General features: G+C 27.9%; 1 protein-coding gene across 2 annotated transcripts in view; it reads right to left on the minus strand.

Moving 5' to 3' along the window:
• Positions 1-4,844: 4,844 nt before the first annotated feature.
• LOC145192394 (protein transport protein Sec31A-like) overlaps positions 4,845-23,924 on the minus strand; it is a 47,294-nt gene continuing 28,214 nt past the window's right edge. For both annotated transcript variants that reach the window (XM_090079022.1, XM_090079023.1), the window contains exons 13-27: positions 21,267-21,431; positions 20,947-21,013; positions 19,683-19,730; positions 19,327-19,505; positions 18,077-18,303; positions 17,387-17,530; positions 16,644-16,719; positions 13,642-13,758; positions 13,156-13,564; positions 12,778-12,921; positions 6,918-6,988; positions 6,695-6,805; positions 6,189-6,260; positions 5,335-5,377; positions 4,845-5,238 (exon numbers count right to left, since the gene is read on the minus strand). In XM_090079022.1, coding sequence (XP_089935148.1) covers positions 5,102-5,238; positions 5,335-5,377; positions 6,189-6,260; positions 6,695-6,805; positions 6,918-6,988; positions 12,778-12,921; positions 13,156-13,564; positions 13,642-13,758; positions 16,644-16,719; positions 17,387-17,530; positions 18,077-18,303; positions 19,327-19,505; positions 19,683-19,730; positions 20,947-21,013; positions 21,267-21,431 — 2,010 coding nt within the window. In that variant the 3' untranslated portion in view covers positions 4,845-5,101. The remainder of the gene's footprint in view (positions 5,239-5,334; positions 5,378-6,188; positions 6,261-6,694; positions 6,806-6,917; positions 6,989-12,777; positions 12,922-13,155; positions 13,565-13,641; positions 13,759-16,643; positions 16,720-17,386; positions 17,531-18,076; positions 18,304-19,326; positions 19,506-19,682; positions 19,731-20,946; positions 21,014-21,266; positions 21,432-23,924) is intronic.

Consider the following 23,924-nt stretch of genomic DNA (forward strand, 5'->3'; position numbering starts at 1 on the left):
AATAATGACAATAATAAAAAAAAGCTACATAGATTTTAAAATTTTAAATGTTAATGATCATTCTATAGTAAAAATTTTTGAAACTACTGTGCCAAATAATGAGCCACTTAATGCATATAAAAACTCAACTGATAAGCCGTCACAGCCATCTGCACCAGTTTTATCTCCTGAAATTATTAGACAATACCCAAAAGCACCTCCAAGAAAGAAAACATCAAGAGGCAGAAAAAAAGGAAGATCAAGAATTTTAACAGACACACCAGAAAGACCACCAAAAACAGAATCTAGCTCTACCTGTATGCACAATAAAAGTAATTCTTGTTTGCAAAATAAAACAAGTTTAAATTTTAAAGTTAAGCCTGTTGTATACACAGAAAAATTGAAAACAGAAGCATTAAATCATGGAGATTTTTGTTTAGTCCAATGTGCTTCAACAGTTAATAATGCAACGTTAGCTTTTGTTTGCAGAATTGAAGAAATAAATGGAAACATTTTGGTTGTTAATTTGTTGAATAAAAAAGTAGGACTTAATATATTTTACTTTCCTGATATACAAAATAAGTGGTCGGTGCCAATTGCAGAAGTCTTCCTATGCCAAACAATGCAGGAAGCATTTCAAGAGGTTCTGGTATAATATTCAAATTTGATTTTTCTACATTTAAACTTGGTTGAATGTTATGAATTCTCTCAATTCAAACAGAAAGAAAAATATTATGTTTATCTACATCCATTTTATATTCACACTCTTTGTTTTTGTTATTAATATCTTTTTATTAATAAGAGTGATATGTGATTGAAAAGCATTTTCATTTTAGTTTATTTGAATATACAAAAAAACTCATTAATGGTTTGAGATCTTTATAATTATGTTACTCCTAATAATTCTGTTGATTCTGTTATTGTTAATAATTACTGCTAAACGAAAAAATTAGGCTTTAAGAAACATTTCTTGTCTTTTTACTATATTTCCTAAACTGCCCCAACATTGTCCTAAACTACCCCCTCTTGTGGGGTAGTTTTGGACAATAGGTAGCTTCAATTTTAAGAAAAAAAAATAACCATAATTTATTTGAACTAGCTCGACTTAGCTTTTTTTTGAAGAACGAATGCCTAAATTACCTTTTTCAGCAAAAAATTTAATTTTTTGTCAAACAGTTCGAAATTTGTAATATCTTTTTAAAAAAGTGTCCTAATGTGCCCCCCTCTCCCCTATTAATAAATTGAACTCGTTTTACAATACGACTCTTACGTAAAACAACAGGATTGAAACAAAGGCTGCTTGGGACGCCATTACGCCTGAACGATGACAAAAAGTGATCTCGTCAATGGTCTGTCGTTGTCAAGCTGTTATTGACTCAAAAGGATACCCCACTAGATAATAATTTACCTCTAATAAAGTTTTCTAAACTATTTATACAAAGAACCTCCATGATTTTGGTAGCAAAAGAACGAAATGATAATTTTGTACAAGGTGTGCTATTTAAATTGCCTCCTTATTCTGTACTTCTAAATCATTTATATGATTGAACTTTATTTTTTTAACTAAGTTATTTTCTTTTCTTACTCAGTAATGTTATCTTCTAAAATTAATATTTTATTAGGCTGAAAAAGTTTAGATCTCAAAAACTCAGATCTCTGAAAAATATATCACTACATATTGAACATCAATCTGTGCTATTTATTTTGTCGCCACTGTATGTATGTATGTATGTATGTATGTATGTATGTATGTATGTATGTATGTATGTATGTATGTATGTATGTATGTATGTATGTATTTAATAAAATACCCATTAACTTATTAATAAATTGCAACTTTTTAATATAAAATATAAACTGCAAGTATGAATTGTCATGTGATATTTGAGATGAGGTTTTTTAACCGATTGTACCATAAATTTTCTTCACCAAGTTCTTTTACTGTGTAAAATTTTTCGTTTTTCAACGTCTTCGCTTGGCCGTGGAATTAATCGTCTGTCAACAATTCCGCCTTCATTAGTCTCTTCTATTCTTTTAAAGCCAAACGGATCTAATAAATCTAAAGACTTGGTGTGAAAAATGTTCAATTTCGGTATAATGCTGTGATGAACCAAAACTGTCACTGATACTGGCCCCTTGGTAATTTTTCTAACAACTGAGTAATTGTTTGTTTTTGATACACTCAGTTTATCTAAAACAGGATGTTCTGGCATGACACCAGATCCTGATGCCGACTCAAAATCAGCTTCAGCCCGAGTTAAATGATGCAAGTTTTTATCAATAAGCCTAGATTCTAATAATAACTGATTTCTCTTTTTCATCTGATCAAAATCGTCAGCTATAATCGAATTTTCATCACTAAAGACTCGACCATTTACAAGTTGATCAAATCCTTCAGTAACAGCGGAAGACTGATTTTTTGTGAATGTTATTTTTGGTAAGAGATTTTTTGTGTGAGTTTTAGTATGATACTGTACATGATTAAAATCATACATATTTTCTTCTCGTGGAGCTATTTCATCTTTTTTGAAACCAGTATATTCTCCAGGAAGTGAGTGGATCAATAAACGATTTCTCTGTTGAATATCACCTTTTTTTGCGTATTTTAAAGTTCTACCTAAATATTTCTCGTGTGAAAACCTATGAACAATATCAGATCTTGCAGGGTAATCTAAAAATCCTTCATCAAAGGAGAAGATTTTTTTACTATCATTGTGAACGCGCGTAAAGAGGCTGTGTTTAGGATTTTTTACTTCTGTTTCGTCGTCGTTCGACCTCACTATGTTTGTTATATTATTTTTGTTATAACGCAGCAGGTTCCTCACTGCTGCGTTAAATTGATTACTTATCGAATTTGACATTTTTTTTTTTTGCTTCTGGAGAGCTTACCGATTTCAAAATTATTATTACTTATAGATGGAGATTTTTTTAAAATTTCATTTGATCCATTTTCTTCTTTCCTTATTGCAGTATTAATGTGTTGATTTAGATTTAAAATGTATTCAATTTGCTTTCTTGCAACTTTATCATCTGTATCTTCATTCGTATTTGTAACCGTTTGGTTTACAATAGAGGCACTTGGAAATTTTGCTTTAGGATTACTCAATAAAATTGATTTTCGGTCAGAATTTTGGTTTGTATATTTATTTCTGTTCTCCAGTTCCTTTTGTTTAAGCAAGTAGTAGTCATACGAAGAATCTTTGTTTGCTTTAATTGCGGCTAATTTCTTACCGTCTGACTGCTTCCTTGTTTTTATTTCAACTTTATCTGAGAGATCAAGATTAGTAGATGGTTTGTGATTCGTTTCGTTTAAGTTTGTGAAAAGCAAACGTGTTTCTGAAGAACTTTTTCGTTTAATTTTTTGGGCCAGTTCTTCAGTTTCCTTTTTAAACAAATTTTTCTTTTCATTTGTAAATTTTAGTTGAGATCTTAAGTTTTTCAACTCGTTATCCATTAACATAACATCGTTCTCGGTTTTTTTCTTGTCATGGAAAGCAACTTTTGCGGCTTTTTCAGCTAACAGAGCTTGTTTAACAGATGCATTTGCATATCCAACAATACTTTGTAATTTTTTATTTTTCTTTTCAACCGCTAATATTTTACGAGCAGCAATTTTGGCTTTTTTTGAGGCACTCTTCGCCATAATTGCAGCCTCTTTTGCTTCACTTGCAGCTTTTTGTGCTTCTAGTACAGCCACAATTGCTTTTTCTTCTAAGTAGTCTATTGTGGCATTGCTTGGATCTATAGAGAAATACTTTGCAAACTTTATGGCGTTATTAGTGAAAGAAGTTAAAACTGTTGCTCCACTTATAACTCGCTTTAAACCATGTACTACTTTCCCCGTATGCCTCAAAACATCTTTTGCTTCGCCTATTACACTTCTTACATCATGTGCTAAGTTCTGCATATATCCCGAAAGGGGTTTTTGATCAGTTTCATAAGCCTTTGATACAGTTATCTCTGGGTCTAGTTTTTCAATGGTTTTCAGCAGTTCTTGGTCATCATCAACATCACTACGTTTATTAATTGAAGTCTTCGAACTTCCTTTTAAATTATTCGTTTCATTCCCTCGAAAGAATGAAACTTCAGTATTGAAAGGAATGCTATCTTTTTTCTCGTAAAAAACCGTAGGTACCTTTTCACCAAAAGTATTACGGTGCAGTTGGTGAAAATCATCATAAAAACTGCTACTGTATCTCTTGACTTTTTCGTTATGATTAAGTAATTTTTTATTTAAAGAAACAGGAATGCCTTCAGAAATATTTCCGAAAACATTTGGTAGTTCATCTACGTGCACGGCTTGAGCTACATTACGCTCTAATTCTTTGTTCTTCCCGGCATTAAACTTACTGGTTAATATGTTGTTGTTTATTTCGTTGTTTTTGATGGGAGTTTTCTTTTCTTTTTCTTCACTAAATCTTGGAAGGTAAAGTAACTCAGGATAACTGAAGGTATATCTCTCCGACTTTACGTATTCTTTAATTGAGTTTTGAATGGCATGAATCAATGCATGTTGTAAAAAAAATAGCACAAGCGATAGTATCATGTTTTACATTTAAGAATCTGCACCAATGTGACATCTTTGTTAAGACAAAACATAGCTTAAAATTAAAACGTAAAGTTACAAACCGCGTCTTGCAAGGCTAATGGACCTTACGATTATTCACTAAGCACAATTACTCACGGTTTTATGCTCATTTAATGCCCAAATGAATTTCTACTTAGATTTTCTACGCATTAAAAACAAAATCATCATTTAAAGTAGATGCATTAATATGATTAGCCAATCATTGAAAAAATAAAAAATAAGCACAGCCTAAGCTTTCAACAAATCAGCGCTAAGGAAAATGAAACAAGAAAAAGCGTTATAATCATAGCTTTCATTTGACTTAAGAAAAAGTGCAACAAGCTCGGTTATATGTAAAATATTTACTACACCATTTATAGTCTTAAGTAAACTGTGAGTTATTATCTTACAGAAATACACTGAAGATATGAAAAACTTAAAGCTGTTAAATAGTTGCGCCGAACCCATCAATTTTAGAAAATTACTAAAATTCAATTCCGAAAGACGTAAAAAATTATCTAAATTAACAACATATCCATAGATCCACTAAACAAATCAAACGTTAAGTTGCCCAGCAATTTGCATAAGGGTTTTAAGACCAGGCATAAAAGTGCTAATTTCAGAAAAATTTCCCGTCGATATCATATGGGTATGAATTTGAATTCCAACAATATAATTGCCTGATTGACAAGCTAAAAGAAAAAATTAGGACGCTGAAGAAAAAACAAACAAAAAAGAATGAAATTGCAACACTAAACTCGCACCATATAGAAGTAACATATCATTACCTTGAACCATTTGGTGCAGGCCATTTAACACATTTTGAGATACCTAATTAATAACACATTTTGAGATACCTACTTATAGATACTTCAAATCTTAAGAAAACAAAAATAACAGAATATACTGTGAGAAATACATTATGAACGATTGTCGTTTAAAATGGAGAAAATTAATATTAATTTTAGATTGGTAACAAACAAAAGTACTTTAATACAAAACACTTAAACTCGCCATTTTTTAACACGATTAATTTAAATTCCATTAATCAAAGAAAAATTCTATTCTTTAAAAATCGTGTTAAAAATGCCGAAATTTCACGAATTTTTGATATCCCTGGACACCTGTCAGCCACTTCAGCCTCAAGTATAATTAAGTGAATCAAAGTAGAAATGAATGAATAAATAAACAAAGTAAGAAATAAAATACAACTAAACCATTACAAAATCTGAATGAAAGGAACTCTGTAATTAGTATGAATATTAATAAACTATTAATATGCTTTTAATTCAAAGACAAGTATTCTGGAATGATTGGAAGCTGAAGACTCCAAATATGGCTTTTTTAAAAAAAGACAAAACACTTGTTAACTTTTTTGTAAAAAACTTTTTTTTTTTGGTTTTAAATGTCAACATTGTTGATTCTAATCAACAGCTGAATATTGATATTTCAATGTTTAGTTAATTTTTAATGACTTCATACAAAGCCATCAAATATTAATTGAAAATCGGTATTCACTAATTGGTGGTTGAAGGTGTGAAAGTTTGATAACACCAAATATACTAGTTTTAAAGTCCAATTAAAAATGGCAATAAAAGATGAAAATAGGAAAACTGTTTCAAGCTTTAAGAAATAGACTTACTTTATTTTCCCGTAGCAAATCGTATAAGATCTCTAACTTTCGATGAACATCTTCAATTTTCCGCTTTGTTTGCTAAAAATTAACAGAATATAATAAAAACTAAATACAGTTTGTAAAAACTTGGCCACCCTATTAAAGACAAGACAAGAGTGCACTTTCTAAGATATCTAAGTAAGATGCCTGCAACTTTCTATGTAAAAAAACCCACTGAGTATTTTTTTTTTTAATGATTACAGATTATATCAGTTTTAAACAATTTTAACAAAAAGTTGGATTTGGATTTGAACATTTTAAGGTTTTGGTTTCGAACAAATGATTTAATCTCTTATCCTGATAAAAACTGAAAATTGATTAACCAAATGTTTATAATGAAAAGAATCAGTTTAGTAAAACTAATTGAAAAATAAAATCTTTCAACATCAAATGGCTAATAAAATGCATGTCAATGTTTAGTAAGAAGAATTTCAATTCATAAAAGTTATTTAAAAGTTATATCTTATGCTTACTGGATTACTAGAGGCATTTTTACATCGAATTACAATTGACTCAAATGTTTCTTGAAGCACCAGATGTTCATTTGGGATTTGAGCTTTAGCATATTTGCTTTCCAATGAGTCCTTTAAAGAAATGAATTTAAAAAAAAGTCATCAATAAACATTCAATATAAATAAAAAAGCTAACTTTTTATTGAAAAGCAAAATAAATCAAACAGAATAAGTAACATTTTACTTTTTTTGGTGGCTCTGGTTGCGACTGAACTGGAGCAGGAGTCACAGAATATGAGGACAAACCAGACAAGGCTGCATTTGAAGATGATAAGTATAGAAAACAGTTTTAAAAAAGTATACAACAAATATATACCAATATTTGAACCATCAGCAGCACTGTGTGTATATATGTATATGTGTATACATGTATAAATACATATGTATATGTTTGTATCTATATACATATAAATACAGACATATATATAATTACATATATATGTCTGTATTTATATGTAAATATATATATATATATATATATATATATATATATATATATATATATATATATATATATATATATACAGTACTGTGCGAAAGAAAGTAGCACCTAAGAAATTTTTAAAAAAATGCACATTTAAATAAATATAAGTAAATAATATTGAGTTTTTATTAAATTAAACTAAGATATTCTTTTAAATAAAACTATATTTATTTATTTTAGTTAATGATTTCATTAATAATATAATTTTTTAATTAATATTTATTAGATGGTTTCAACTCGTATCATTTTTCACCCACTTATAATCTTTGCTCATTTATTGCGGACAAGGATCAACACTAGAAATTGATTACATCAATCACTGTACTATTTATTTATTTTGTTTAAATCTATTATTGTTAAATATTTTTTGATAAATAAAAATGTGGCGAAGAATTTTTAGTTACTGTTGAGTTCTCGCGTTAGTTACAGATTTTTTCGTCTAAAAAAAATTTTTTTTTTTTTTTCAAAAGTTTTGTTTTATAATAAAATTACTTTTCAGTACTAATAAAATGCCAAAGATATCAATAAATGATAGAAATCGCATCATTGTTTTACATGAAGAGGGCTATAGTCAAGTTAAAATAGCCAAACATGTGAATTGTTCACGAGCCTCAGTTCAAAAAATAGTTAAAAAATATATTGAAACTGGTGATGTAGTGGATAAAAAGAGGTCTGTTCATCCCAATAAGTTAAGCCTATGTGATGAACAGTTTTTAAAAATAACAGCGCTACAAAATCCCAAGAAAGTAAGCGCAGAACTCGTTCAAGATCTTAAAAGAGCTAGTGGAACTTTAGTACATGCATCTACTGTGCGACGATCTCTAATAAAATCTGGATTAAAAGGCTGTGTAGCTATCAAAAAACCTTTACTACACAAAGGTAATAAAGAAAAAAGATTAAAGTTCGCCAGAGAGCACAAAGAGTGGCAGAAAAATCAATGGGACAAGGTACTGTTTACAGACGAATCTAAATTTCAAATATTTGGGACGAATAGACGTCAGTATGTTAGGCGAAGAAAGGGAGAGGCATTAAAAGAGCCATGTCTACTATCAAACATGGTGGGGGGAATATTCAAGTTTGGGGGTGTATTTCAACAAAAGGGGTAGGGGACATTGTTAGAATAACAGAAAAGCTTACAGGTGAAAAATATAAAAATATTTTACATAATCATACTGTGCCTTCTGGACGACAACTGATTGGGGATTATTTTATCCTACAACAGGATAACGATCCCAAACATACTTGCAAGTTAGTTAAAAATTGTTTGTCAAATCTGGAAGAGGAGGGAGTGCTTTAAACCATGCCTTGGCCTCCTCAGAGCCCTGATTTGAACATAATCGAACATGTGTGGGACTACTTAGACAGAAAGAAGATGGAAAGGTTGCCAAAGAATGTAAATGAACTTTGGAATGTTCTAAAAGAAGAATGGTATAATATCCCCATCACATTTATTGAAAATCTGTATAAAAGTATAACTAAAAGGCTCCAAGATGTTATTGTAAATAATGGTGGTCACACTAAATATTAATTAAGTCTCTATGTATAGTTATAAATTTAAATGTTTTTAATAAAACTTGCATTATTTTACACAATTTAATAAAAAATATGTTTGTACATATATCTTTGTTTTAATTTCATTTTGTTTGACATTTTATCTTGAATATATAAAAATTCTCTTAGGTGCTACTTTCTTTTGCACAGTACTGTATATATATATATATATATAAATATATATATATATATATATATATATATATATATATATATATATATATATATATATATATATATATATATATTATATATATATATATATATATATATATATATATATATATATATATATATATATATATATATATATATATATATATATATATATATATATATATATATATATATATATATGACTAGCCTGTATACATATAATTACAAATTGATTTTAACTTAAAAAGCTTTATTAGTTAGACTATTAATAATTAGGGAATACTTTTTTGTTTTATTCTCACTTGTTTATTCTCTTTTAATTGTTTTGTTTTTTTTAATACAAATACAAAATTGTATAAAAATGTATTTCAAAACAGTAAATTTCAATCTTAATATCATTAATTTGTAAAACAACAACTGGTATTTAATCATAAACTATTCATTTTGAATCTGATTTTTAATTAAGGAAGATGTATTAGTTTTATAATTAGTCTTTAATGTATGATAAAATACTACAATTCTTGTTTAGTAGAAATTTATATTAAAATCATAGCAAAAATACGTCAAAATGACACATAATGAAGAGAATAGAGTTAACATAGGTGCCTCCTGTTGAAGAAAAAAAAAAGGAACATTTAGACCAATCAATTTTGGTAAATTACCTATAAAAAATATATCAATGATAATTTTTTTATTGATGATGAAAAGTTTCCTATATGTTCTAAATGCAGAGTGAAGCCAAATAGGGCTGATAAAGATATTCTGACAGAATCCAGTCCTTTGTTGAAATATCAAAACAGTTTTTTTAGTTTACTAAAAAAACTGTTTTGATAATTCAAAATGGACTGGATTCTGTCAGAATAGATTCTGTCAAATTAAAGATCCATTTGTCATTGCTAAATGTCTAACTAGGAGATTCAAAGGCCAGAAAAAGGCAGGAGTGAAAAAACAAATTGTGCCTGAAATAGTATTTGGAATAAATGATTTTGTTAATGACACATTTCCCCAAAAAAAATTATACTGTGTCCAAGAGACCATCTTTAACAATATGTGAAACCTTTAATCAAGAACTAGGAAAAAGGATTGGTCATAATTATTTTATTTTGAAAGCTACCACTAACATTGTAACTCAAGTTGAATCTTTTTCAGATATACAGAAAGAATAGGTACTAAATGGGATTCTTGGTAGAATTGAAAAAGACTAGAGTTCTTCAAGATGTCTTAAAAACTTTATGTTGGAATTATCAACTAAAAGAAAAAAGATTAGAGCAATTATTAGGCCAACAGATTCTGCTCCCAAAGTTACTTTTGCCAATCCTAGTGCAGTTGTAGAGTCTAGAAGCCTAATAGGTTGTGATTATTTGGTTAAATTTTATGTTAATGGCAAATATTCTTGAAAGCTTTTTTTCAGCCATACCTATGGACTTTGTTTATGAAAAAATGATGATTGAATGAATTCTGATATTTTAAAATCAGAAATTTTCAAAAATTTTATGGCAAGTATTTTAAGAGATTTACTCATAGACATCAGCTTATTAGTTGTTCAGGCTATTGCCAAAGTGTACCAAAATTATGAAATTATATTTTTAAAAACTTTTTGTTCTTTTTTAATTTGGAATTACTTAGATAGAAAATTGTCTAATAAACTATGGAGGAGCATGCCAACAAAATACCATATACTGAGCTGCTCAGTTTATTCTTTGTAAGTCTTTCAAAAGTATCACATCATGCATTTCACTACTATGTGCAATCTCAATTAGTTGACAAATCACAGCAAGGGAGTATGGGACAGTTTGTGCTGTAAAGGTTGGTGCCATAACTTGATCATTAAAGTCATTCTTCTTTTTATAGTTATATTTTAGAAGTTTGAGTTAAATAATTCCATCTCCATTTCTTATGCCAAAAAATTACAAAAAAAGAGAGACTATTTTGTAACTCTAACTAATAATCAGTCATAGAACTTTGAGAGCTGTTCATTGCTTCTTTAATCTTCTCCAATTTTACAGCATAAACTATTCTTTACTTACTATTAAATCCAAGAAGAATGGCTCGACTAATCCAAGATGCAAAAAGTACCAACCATTACTTGGATAAATGGTGCTGGCATCATAAAATTTTTTGCATCTGTATGGACTTTTAAAGGATTGAAATGTTTGGCCACAAACTCCAGATTATAGAAAACCATCATTTACTCTTCATCAGCATCAATAGTTATAGTATATTAACAACTGAAATCTTCTAGTATGAGACAAAACAGGGCTTAAAGGAATTTTCAGCTGATATGCATCATTTAAGTTACAAAGTTAAGATGTAAATATCACCTTTAGAAAACAAAATACCAGAGTAGAATGGGAGATGGGAATGTAGGATAAATTTCTAGGGAGTAATTTCTGAGAAAATACTAATCCTAATATTTAGATTACATGATCAAATGTATGATCAAGTTCTTATAGTAATTGAAGCCATAACATTATGGGGACCTACAATCAACAAATATAAATAAAGCATAAAATGTTAAAATAATCATCAAAACTTGTAATGGAAAATATTAGTATAGGGAAATTTTCTTGGGAGTTCTTAACTTGACTTAAAACAGAGTAGGAAATCAAATTTTACCAGTGTAATAGAAACCAGAATTGAAATACTCACATTTTGACTAAGAAATTTAAAAACTAATCATGGTTTTTTTAATAATCTTTTCACATAGATCACTTCCTCTTATGATTAAATGTGTTTTAATTCTCTTTTAATATGATATTTTCCACTTCTTTACATAACTGAAACTGTTTTATATTTTCTCATTATCTGTACAAAAAGCTTATAAAATGTATGTTATAATGTGAATCAAAATGGCTCATTCTATTTTGAAAAACTAAAAAATTAAGACATGTACCAGAAAAAATCTGTGCACGTTCTGATGTGGTGTTTACGGAAACTGTGCATCATTTTAAATAGCTAATTGTTTTCAAATATCATTGTATTAATGTTATTCAAAATTTAAACAACTCTGTTATTAAAACAATTAGTTTTAATTGAAAAGTCATCAAATCAAGATAAGAAGGGAGAAAAAATTTTGCATTTTCTTGTTGAAAATCCTGGTGTATCAAACAAAACAATTTCTAAAGAGCTGCAGATTGCTTTGAGAACAGTGCAGAGCGTTGTGAAACGATTTAAGGACACTGAAACAATCAAAAGAGAATCAGGAAGTGGAAGAAACAAGTGTTTTGTTAGACGAGATCTTGGTAAAAAACTGAAAGATGCTTTAAACAGAAAACCGGAGATTTCTGTTCAAACTTTAGCAAATAAATTTAAGACAAGTGCTTCACCAAAACATACATAAAAGAATCCATCAAGAAATGTCTTTTGGCATTTTTAAGAACACATGGGTAACCCATTATTTTGGCCCAATTTAGCACCATGTCACTACTCTGGGACAACTTTAAACTGGCTTAGAGAAGATAAAGTAGATTTCAGTGAAAAACACTGCAATCTACCAAATTGTCCCAAACTACATCCAATCAAAAGATATTTGGCTTTTTACAGTACTGACCAAAGTATTAATTAAATAATTGTTTGTAATTTTTACTTGTAATTTTGAATTGCAATCAGTATTTCCAGGAAATAATTTTTCCCTCTTGAATTGCAACTCTGACAAATGTATTGGAAGCTATCTAAAATTGTTAATTGTTATTCTGAACACATTTTTAAAGTGGCTTTATTAAAACATTCATGAAAATTAGGAGACTACAATCAATATAAAATTATTGATTTATAACGAAATAATAGCATTAACAGCATTAACAACAACAATAATAAAAATAAAATTCAACAATAATCTTTTTAATTTTTATACCACTAAAAGATGGTTCTTGAGCTGGCAAAGGGTTGTATAAGTTCATTGATTGCTGCTGCATGGTTGCTTGATTAGGTGCTTCTTGCTTTGAAACCCTTAAAGACAATCTATGTCCTATTCCAACTGGTGGTGGAGGTGTAAAATCTTAAGTAACAAGCATTAATATTTACAGCTTAACTCCCTACTCTTAAACATCTATTTATCTATTCAATTATTATCTTATGCATAAATTACATAAAATACCATAACTTGTATATAAAAAAAAATGATCGAAGTTAATAAGATTAAATAAATTGTAATCCTATTTAATCTTAAAAACTTTACAAAAATCAGATAAAAGGTAGTATCTAAAATAAATTTTAAAAGTAACATAATTACCTGCTTTAACTGATTGCATAATTGTAGGATTGTAAACTTTGCTAGCAGATGGTGAAGGACAATTATAATTAGTACTTTGAGAAGATGAATTATAAACAAGATTGTTTGGCATTGGAGAAGTACTTGGCAAATTAACATTTCCTTTTATTTGTTGATTAAAACCAGTTTGATGAACATACTGTGTTCTGGCACCAAGAGGATTTGAGTTAATCAAAGCAAGAGGTTTCATTGAATTAAATATTGGTGTTTGGTATGCATTTAATTGGTCATTAGATACAATTGGAAAAGGAGGATTATTTGAATAGGGAGAAGAAGCTGGATTATAAAAACCAGATAAGTTTGAATCAACTGGACTTAGCTGCTGTTTCAGCAAAGATGTTTGATTGGAAACAGCTGATGGTACTGAAATCTGAAAATTGCACTTGTTATAACAATGTAATAACTTGTTCCTTGCAACACATAAAGTTTAAAATAAATAACTTTTACCTTTGAAGAAACTCCTAAGTGAGGAGTAACATTTATTCTCTCAAATGGAAATGTAGGTGGATTTACACACAAAGTGCCAGCAGAATGAAAGATTCGATCTTTTATTATTTCTACAGCCTTTAACATAGCATATTAGTTATAGATATATTATTAGTAAAACTAATAATATTAACTCTAGCATTTATATAATATAATGATAATATAACCAGCACACAAAATAATAAGTGATCAACAACCAGCTGGATTCACAAAAATTTATATTTTGATGTTTAACTAATGAATGTGATAAAAATGATACACAACATTTAAAACAATAAGTTAAATAAAACAAATATGATATTTAAAAAAGATATTTACTAGAAATATAAAAAAGAAAGGTTGGAAAGTTTGAAGTTTTAATCAAATGTTATTAAAATTTTTATAAATGATATTTAATAAGGGGGAGTGAATTTTATTAAAAAAACTCGGGATATTGTGAGTTCAATTGATATTACAATAGACATTTGCTACTTTTTGTAGTTCAGGATTCTTCTTCTTCTTCTTCTTCTTTGAAAAAATTTAACCAGCAACAACTTTAAATTTTACAATTAATATTTCTTTGATTTCATTCTAAAGATCAATTAATAGATCCTAGATTATAATATGAATTAAAAATGCAATTACTTTTTTTTATACTAAGCTTAACAAACCAGCTTTTATTTTTCAAGCTTTTTCCAAAAGCTTTACAATTAAGAATTAAAAATTAAACATGTTTTTCTTCTGAAATGTGTAAACTTAACTCAAATAAAATGACAAAGGCCAAAGGATGAATTTTTTTATTATTTTACAAAAACATTCAATAAACTACAGCATTACTGACATTAGTTGTAAAACAGTCTCAGTTTTTTAAAAGAAATTTTTTGTTAAAACATGGAATAAAAATCTGAAAAGTATTTCAAAATACTTTTTAAAAAATGGATGTCTGAGAATTGCAACTTGTGGAGGGTTCAGCCAAACAGTAGGTGATAAAGAAAAGTGTTATTAGATAATACAAAGGATGTGTTTCAAGCTAAGTGAGAGGAAAGAGTTTTAGAATATATCTTTCACCTGAACTAAATATTGTAAATTATGCAGAAACTGGAAATTTCAAAGAAACCAAAACAAAATGCATACTTAATGAATTTCTAAATTAAAAAAATTTTTTGCACAAAGTTCAATGTTTCAGACCAAGAACAGATGTTTTTTCTTTTTGTGAAACACACCCACAAAAAAAATCAATTAGAAAAACAATTCATATGAAACTAAAAACAAAACATTTTCCTAACTATCCTCGGCACAATTTTAAAGCAAAAAATTCTACTCTTTTATCAATTAGAAGAATAAAAATGTGTTTAAGATGTGCTTTGATATAAAACAAAAATAACCAACCTCTATGTTAAGCATTGGTTAAGTAACTTATGCAGAACACATTTGTCTCTGCAACTTCACATTTTTTTGACATGATAAAACAGAAAAGATAGTGTACAACTCTTTCTCTTTTTCCCAAACATCACAGAATTTTTCCCCAACAGTAAAAAACACCCAACAGTAAAAAAACCGGTTTTTTAAAGATAAACAAAAATTGGCTAAACAAGTTCTAAATATCCATTCAGAGAATTAGAACTTATTTCCAAGAAAAGATTAAAGTGCACAGCATGTATTCTATAGATAGTAATTTTTAATTTAAAAAGAACAATATTCAGAAAAAATTTCAACAAAAACATTTAAAATTTTTGAATGTCTCTACAGCAACAACCATTTAATGATAGCATGCACATCACCATAATCTTAATTTAGACATAATGCATTATTTTTTAACATAATTAGCTTGTAAAATATTTATAAAATACTTTGATAAAATCAACACTGTAAATGAAAAACAAGTTAAAATCTTAGAAATAATATAAATAATACATGATCAGTAATTTTATGTGATCACCATCGAATCAGACAACATTTTTCAAAAATGGTAGAAGACTACTTGAAAAAGGCAATAAAAAAAAGAAACTGAATGTGAAAAAGTTAACAGTTTTCTTTGAAGAACCAGAATATTCAAAGGACTTCTATGACTGCATTCTGGACAAGGTTGAGTGAATGATGAAGGATGAAGTTAATGAGTTTAATAGAAATAAGTACATCTTTTAAACATAATAAAAATATCCTACTGAAATGTTTTTTTTTTCATGGTATGTTCTATATGGGTGCCTTAAAATTGATTATTGCCTTAGTGATTATTTAAGTTTATGTAATAAAATTTCAATATTAAGCCCATTCAGATAACTTTTGTCACAAACATTATTAATATCTAAAAGGGGTAGGAATGGCAGTAACTGATTCCAGCTGGTAAATAGAAGTGGGAGGGTCTAGTTTTGATTTTAAGAACTTAATAATTAACAATGTAATTAATTATATACTAGACATATTTGATTGCTTAAAAAGTCTTTCACCAATATTTTAGTCAAATTAGTGTAATGAAGCATTTTTGTTAGGTAAAACAAATTTTCGGATTAACTTAGAGCACAACTAGACCATGAAGTAGAGTTCCAAGCCTTTTAAATCTTTATTTTATCAAAATAACAAGATCTGAACTGTAGCATGGTTTAAACCAATATGGCTGAAAATCATGAAAAAATGTATTTTTTAAGATTTTAAACAATGATTGTACCTTTTTCAGCCTGGAAAGTTTTCTGGAAATTAGTATTATTTTACATTTTTGTAACTATCCAAATAAACTTTATTTGCAAACATTAAACCATTCTCTAAAATAATGTGGACTTATACCCTTTTAAAAAATTTCTCACAATTTAAACAGTTCAAATTAACAATAAATACTCCAGGTTTATATAGTTTATTTTGGTTTTCTCAATGTCCCTTTTGAAAAAAATGTTCTTTAGTTGTTAATAGTTTGCTAATATTACAAACAATAATAGTTTTAATATTAATAATTACAAATGAAACAGTCATGATGGGAAAATAAAACTTACTTGATCTGAAACAAATGACAAATATGACATTGCTGTTTGCAGATTGCCTTGTGATGAAAGTAGAAGTGCATACTTACTAAACCACATAAAAAAAGTTTAGTTAATTTAACATAAAAATAAAAGATAAAAGAAAGATGAATCATCTTTTAGCTATTTAAACTATTTTTTCTACAGACAATTTTTGAAGTTTTGGCTTAAATGAAATTAATGTACTGCAGAAGGCAGATAAAATAAATCAGTGATTTAGACTAGAAATCATTTTGTTAATTAAAGTTGTCTTTATTTAACTGCCACAACTTTGAACCTGGTGGTTACTTTGGTTAAATATGAGACAATATTTTTTCTATTGGCAAAATATATTCCATGAAGATGAACCTATCTTTGATAATTTCATTTTCATTTTCAAAAATATTAATGGTTTAGTAACAATATTTGTAATTTTAAAATCATTCTTAGTTTAACAACTTTATTTTGATTTAAAAACTTTTTAAAATGACTTTCCCATCACTGACACTATTAGGTACATGTAAGGATAAATAAAGAAAAAAGAAAAACACTTTTTGCAATAGGATTGTAATCACTGAGTTTTTTAAGACTACTAAATAAAATGAAGGTTAAAAAAGAAAAACAACTTCCTTTTCAACTCACCAAAAGTACTTTAAGTAAACATGGCATTCAAATTTAATTCATAATGATTAGCTAACGAAAACATTTTTTTTTAAAATGCAGAGAAGTAAACCTACCATAACTGTTCTGTCATGCTTGAAGTTTGATTTACTGTAGGCTGATATCTCTCATTTTCAATTGATTTTTTTAAAATCATTACTTTTTCAATAAGATTCTGTAACATTATTGGTGACTGCTGCTCATTCATTGAAGAATGACTCCTAAGAAAATTTAATGTTATTAAAAAATAGGAAAACAGTTCTTGAATTGTAATCAATATAAAAAAAATTCTATTGCATACTTTTACTACAAGAATCTATACTTTATGCATCTTGTGTAAAAGAGTACAAGTAATAAAGAAAATTACTGTCTATAAAACATAAACCATATCTTTGCTTATTATTCTTAAAAGATCAAGAAGTTTGCAATAAAAGCACTTAATCATTATTGAAAATACACATGTTAAACTTTAAAATAGAATAACATTATACACAAAGAAAAATTATATCAATTAGATAACTTATGATACCAGCTAAAAGGTATAAGTCACAGAACAATCTTATACAAATTTGAAAAAATAAACATTATAGTTTTGTATCAAGTTAAAGCATTTAAACTTCTTATTTTGAACTAAACATACTTACTGGATAAATATAGAAACAATAAGAAAAGCAAATTCTAATAATAAAAAAAAAGCAAAACAAAATTCACGATTTTATTCTAATTTACTGACACCAAACAATTTATAACAATGCAGGAATGCTTACCAACACATAACTAATCTTTCCACATCACCAGCACATACATAGCAAATAAGGGCAGAGTTGTAGTCCTTACTTTCATGTTCAAGCCGACCACCAAGGAGACAACACAATTCAGAAAACTCCTCAGCCTTACTATATGTAACTAAGGCAGACAGGGCCTCTTTCCAGTTTTCAATGTTTGACTGCTCAATTATATTTCGCCAGTCACGGTTCACAACAGCAGAAATTAACTAAACAGATTTTTAATATCTTTCACAAAATTTCTGAAGTAATTAAGGTTATAGGATATATTTAATGTGATTAATCGCTACATACCATTGACATTTTTTATATACAATTCTTTTTTTTGTATTACATGCAATAAATTATCTGAATATCAACACAACTTTTCTCAAAAATCAGAAACAAAAATTTGAAATTTAATTATTGCAATTTGTGTGTGAATATGAGGCTAACAGGTTCTATCTGTTCTTCTTCCTAATGATTGCTGGATACAATTACTTCTTTCAGATTCATTGTCAGACATAAATTTAATCAAATGTACAGAAGGTTTTTGCCTCTATGCCTCTGGCACTCAACCTTCAAAACGCTAATACTTTGAACTGGGAAATAAACACTTCTGGGAAAATTTTTCTCTTGTTCTAAAGACAAATCTAAAGAAGGTTTGAAAGTAGAGGGTTTTGGCTTCATTTTGTTGAGTTTTATCTAAGAGAGATCTCAGAAACAAAGTCATACCTTATTTGCTATGGAGAAACATTTTACTGATAAACAGTATATACAAAAGGAAAATTAACATTTTTAATATCTGATGTAAAAATGCAAGTAGCAAATGCTAAATAATTTGGATTCAAGTCTACTAGGATTTAATTATATGAGTTACAAACTATTCATTCAAGTAAATTAAGTGTTACAACCATTACAACCAGGATTCTGGCTTTTTGCTTTACTTTAAGTTTCTAAAGACTAAATATTTATTGAAATACTGATACACAAAAAAACTGAAGAAATGATTGCAACTGAAGTTGTTTTGTAAGTAAAGTTCTGCTACATTAAAATATATAGATACAAAATTTATGACTTAACTTAGTTGGGATCTTAATTGGTGATAATTTTCTATTATCTTGATCCATTCAAATTCCCAAAATTTCATGGATCTCATTCTTATGCTTAAGAGGAAATCCTAAATATTGGCTGTTCACAATTCTAGGTAAATGGGCAATATTTTAACCTTTAAAAATATAGGGAAATATAACCTTAGTCATGGAGCTGCATGCTTGATCAAGATAACTCTTTTGGGTTCTTGTAAATAGGTCAGGTCCACCAGCAATAGCCAACAATATTCCATCAGCCATTCTATTGTTTTTGAAGCAGATCTCCACAGCAGCATCAAAGTTCCCAGTTAACAATGCTTGGCAAATTAGGCCATCAGCATCTATGTGATGTAAGATTTAAATTTTAAAGGAACTCAAAACAAAAAGAAAAAAACAAATCAAAAAATCATATTTAATAAACCTTAATAAAAACTTGAGTAAAATTTAAAAAGATGTTTTTCTTATAAACTTATGAAAACATCTTTTTTAAAATCAAAAACTAAAAAACATAAGCTTACCATCCCCAGTAGGTATTGTGAAAGACTTCAAAACTTTAAATTCTGTTTCTAAAATTAAGGTTAGTTATTATTAAAAGACAATTAAGACTTTAATTCATCACCTGAGTTGATCTTAAAACTTACATCACAAATGTACTCCATCTAGTTAACAAAAATGCAAACTTTCAACTTTCATTTGTTCCAAAGTTATTAGATTTTGAAACATAGGTTAAAATACCTTCTTTTTTCAAAATCTTTTGTAGCATGGTATCTCACAAAAAGCTATTGAAAATCTGGATATAAGCATTTTCAGGTGTACAGAACTCAAAAGTAAAATTATAAATGACAGCTTATCATGGGCACAACTTATTTAGGCTATATAGTTTGAACCATTAAATATCAGAAAATATAGTTGATGATGCAATTATTGCTCAAGTTAAGTTTCAGGTTTAAAATGTAAAATGGCAAACACAAGATACAGAAGGACTTCTACAAATGATAGTAGAGTGGATTAAAGGCATATTTTCAGGTAAAAGTAAGAGGTTTTTGTTTGTCATTACAAGTAAAAGCAAGCATCTGAAGAGTGTTTGTTCCTTGGTCAAGCATAGAAATTATGAATTGGGGTTATTTGGTAGCAACCAGGTTGGTTATTTGATTAAAAACAAGAGAACTCTTAACAAGGGATAATGTGACATTTTGGAGATGAATGAACTTTCATTAAGTACACATTTGATAAGATAAAGATTTGAGAAATCCATGTAATTTACTGATAACTTTACCAATATCCTTTTGGTGAAGTTAGCTCAATCCAATAAAGAACATTGAAAAATTCTCTTTTAGATCACTTAGGAAATATTAGATAGTTGGCTTAGTTAAACAACAATTTTTAATAAAACTTAAATGAGATTAAGTTATGCTTTAAACCTGTCATTTCTGATACTATTGAGTTCTGTAAAATTGGCTTGTTACAAACTTTTAATCAACTCTGTTAAAAAAAATTAGGTTTTTATGATAGCAAAATCCAAAATAAAAGAATGAAAAAAGAGGTATTTTGCCCAAATTTCAAAAAATGCAAAATTTTAAGGGAGATTTGAAAAACTTTGCATTTTTAGTCTTAACAGAATGCTTCATTTGGGTGAGCTTCAAAAAAAAATCTAAGGAGACTGGTTCAATGTCTATCCCATTTAATATGAAGTAAACCTTAAATGTAATCCAATTTAAAATAAAACTGTAAACAATTTTCACCTTGCTTTTAAAATATTCAATATTTAAAAATAAGAGTTACCTTGTTTCTCTTGTTGTCCTGTTGCAATAACATCAAATAAAACACTTCCATCATAACTTGCTGAAGTCTAAAAGATATCAAATAGTAATAATAATGTTTTAAAATTTTCTCAATTTTACTACAGATGCTTAAATATATATGAAAGAAAATAAATAAATAAATAAATAAACTTGCCTTGTTTTAACTTCTTATAAAAGCAACTGTTTGTTTTTAAATAAACAAATAATTTCTTAACTTTTTTGACTTAAAAAAACTAATGGTTTCAGAATGAAAAGTTAACATAAAAATAATGAACTATAATATCTTATGAAAAAAAATACCTTTTCACCCATTATCGGTGATGTACCTCCACTTTCTAGATATGTTTTATGATTATCACAATTTCTTGTTTTTAATTGCTCTATTTTTGATGCTAACTCAGCAGGATTTATACCTTGTGGTGTATCCTTATTAATTTGAACTGCAGAACTGCTCTGGGTAGATATCTAAACAACATAGAAATGGAATAAGGTTTGAAAAAATAAAGAAGTGCCTGTAATAAAATTCAACATGGAAAATATAAATACTATATTTGATTTAATAATTTTTATAAATTAAAAAAAAAAAGTGTTTGTAAGCCTAACAAATGAATAGTAGGTGTAATATGTATAATTGAATTAGTTTAAGTATTATGTTAATTACTTTTTTAAGTAGTTTCACAAGTTAATAATCATAATTTTTTAACTACTTGCTGAACCAAGTTTTCCTTATTGGTTCTGACATCTGTGCAATAATCCAAATAGAAGTTATCAGATTAGATATTGGAGTAAATCAGAGTAAACCACCCTACATAGCCTCTAGTTTAAGTCAGACTGGTGGAGGCAAAGGACGAATTGAAGCACTTAATGTAATTTAGCTAATAATATTTATTGACAAATCAAATTTTTTACAACTTTTTACATCTAGGTAATTGTTCAAAGCAGCATGCTGATTCCCACACCAGTCTTGTTCCTAATCTTGTGCAGCTAGAATGATTAGATTATCCATTTTGACTAAATTAATCAAGGTTATTATAACTACAAAAATATGTAAAACTAACTAACAAAAAAATTAGAGAAAAAAATAAATATAGTATTTATTTCACATTTACTTGTTTATAATATAGTTTATCTTTAAATACAGTTTCAATTATATGCTACAATGTTACAGTTTTAATTTAATGATTATTATCAAAGGTAAAACTATAATTTTCCATATCTTGAGTTAGTTTTTTAAAATAAAAGCAATTATGATGATTGATTTTTAAATGCAATAATTCAAATGGATTATAAGATAGTTGTCACAGTTGCATTTATATTATGAACTAGTAATAGTATAAAGCTATAAATATATTGAACATCAAATAATCTTAAATTGAATTAACATAATACTAGGAATATTATTTTTATCTTGAAAATCAGTTTACCATTTATAATAGACTTTGAAATTTTCTTTTAAATATTCTAAAAAGTTGTCATAATTTATACTTTAACTAAATATTTAAAAAACATACAATTATTATAAATATTACAGTAATTACAGTATAAAGTACAGTAACTATAATTATTAATTTAAAGAAGTTATAATTATAATAGTTTAAGCTACTTGAAAAGAAAGCAATTACTTAAAATTTAAGTAAACATTTTTAAAATTGTAATAATTATGATTTATACACACACATTTTTGATTATATTGAGATGACAGTCTACTTAGTGGACAATCTTTTAAACCTTATCCACAGTGTTAGTGGTTCATCAAACAAACCAAAAAGTGGTTTCTTTAACATCGTTATGGATGCTCTTGACAGTGCAGAGATTTGTGAGTTTGTTGGTACTTTCCTTCTTTCCATTTATTGCAACAGTATAATAAGATTGATTTTGGATTATATTGAGATCATAGTCCAGCTATATTTAAAAGCATCAATTGTACTCAAATGGAAAAAATTAAAAACCACTTTATCAAAATCTCCAAAGACAAGGGCCTACTTATTTTTATCCAATGAAATTTAAAACTGTCAACTATCTTGATGTAACTTTAAACCTCAATGAGAACTCATTTTGGGCTTATAGAAAACCCAAGGATGTCCTAAATCATATTCACCTACAACTGAAATCTATCACCCACCCAACATTTTAAAGCAAATTCCAAACTCAATTAAGCTAAGTCAGTCACTTCATCTAGCAAATGTATTTTCTGAAATTCTACCCATATGCACTATGAAGCTTTAAAAAAATTTAGTTACAACCAAAAACTTATATGTATGTAAATCTTACATGTATGCAATCTGTACATGTAACTTGCACCCCATTATCAACAAAAGCGCAAAATGATCTGGTTTAATCCTACATTTAGCAAAAATGTTAGCACCAATATAGGAAAGTGGTTTTTAAACTCAATCAACCACAGCATATTTTTTAGAAACTCTATCAAAGAAAGCTACAACTGCATGCCAAGCATGAAGGACATAATACTCACACAACCACCATATTTTACAAAATAATTCCAACCTCAGAGAAAAAACTTGTAACTGCATAGATAAAACAAAGTGTCCTTTACATCAGCAATGCCATACAAGAAACAACTCTCTCTCTCTCTCTCTCTTCTCTCTCTTCTCTCTCTCTCTCTATATATATATATGCGGTTAAGTGTGTGTGTGTGTGTGTGTGTATATGTATGTATGTATGTATGTATGTATGTATGTATGTATGTATGTATGTATGTATGTATGTATGTATGTATGTATGTATGTATGTATGTATGTATGTATGTATGTATGTATGTATGTATGTATGTATATACATACATACACACACACTTAACCGCAAAATTAACACACTACTTGTACATTTCCATTAATTTTAATTGTCATCATGAACACAATTATTTTGATGATAATAATAAAATTGACTATAAGGACGGTGAACTTAAACCAAAAATATGGTTCATTTAACAAAATAAAG

The sequence above is a fragment of the Hydra viridissima genome, unplaced genomic scaffold (genome assembly GCF_058129835.1).
Source record: "Hydra viridissima isolate aposymbiotic clone 2 unplaced genomic scaffold, HvirCarnegie_v1 scaffold_2, whole genome shotgun sequence".
In the NCBI taxonomy this organism is placed as follows: Eukaryota; Metazoa; Cnidaria; class Hydrozoa; order Anthoathecata; family Hydridae; genus Hydra; species Hydra viridissima.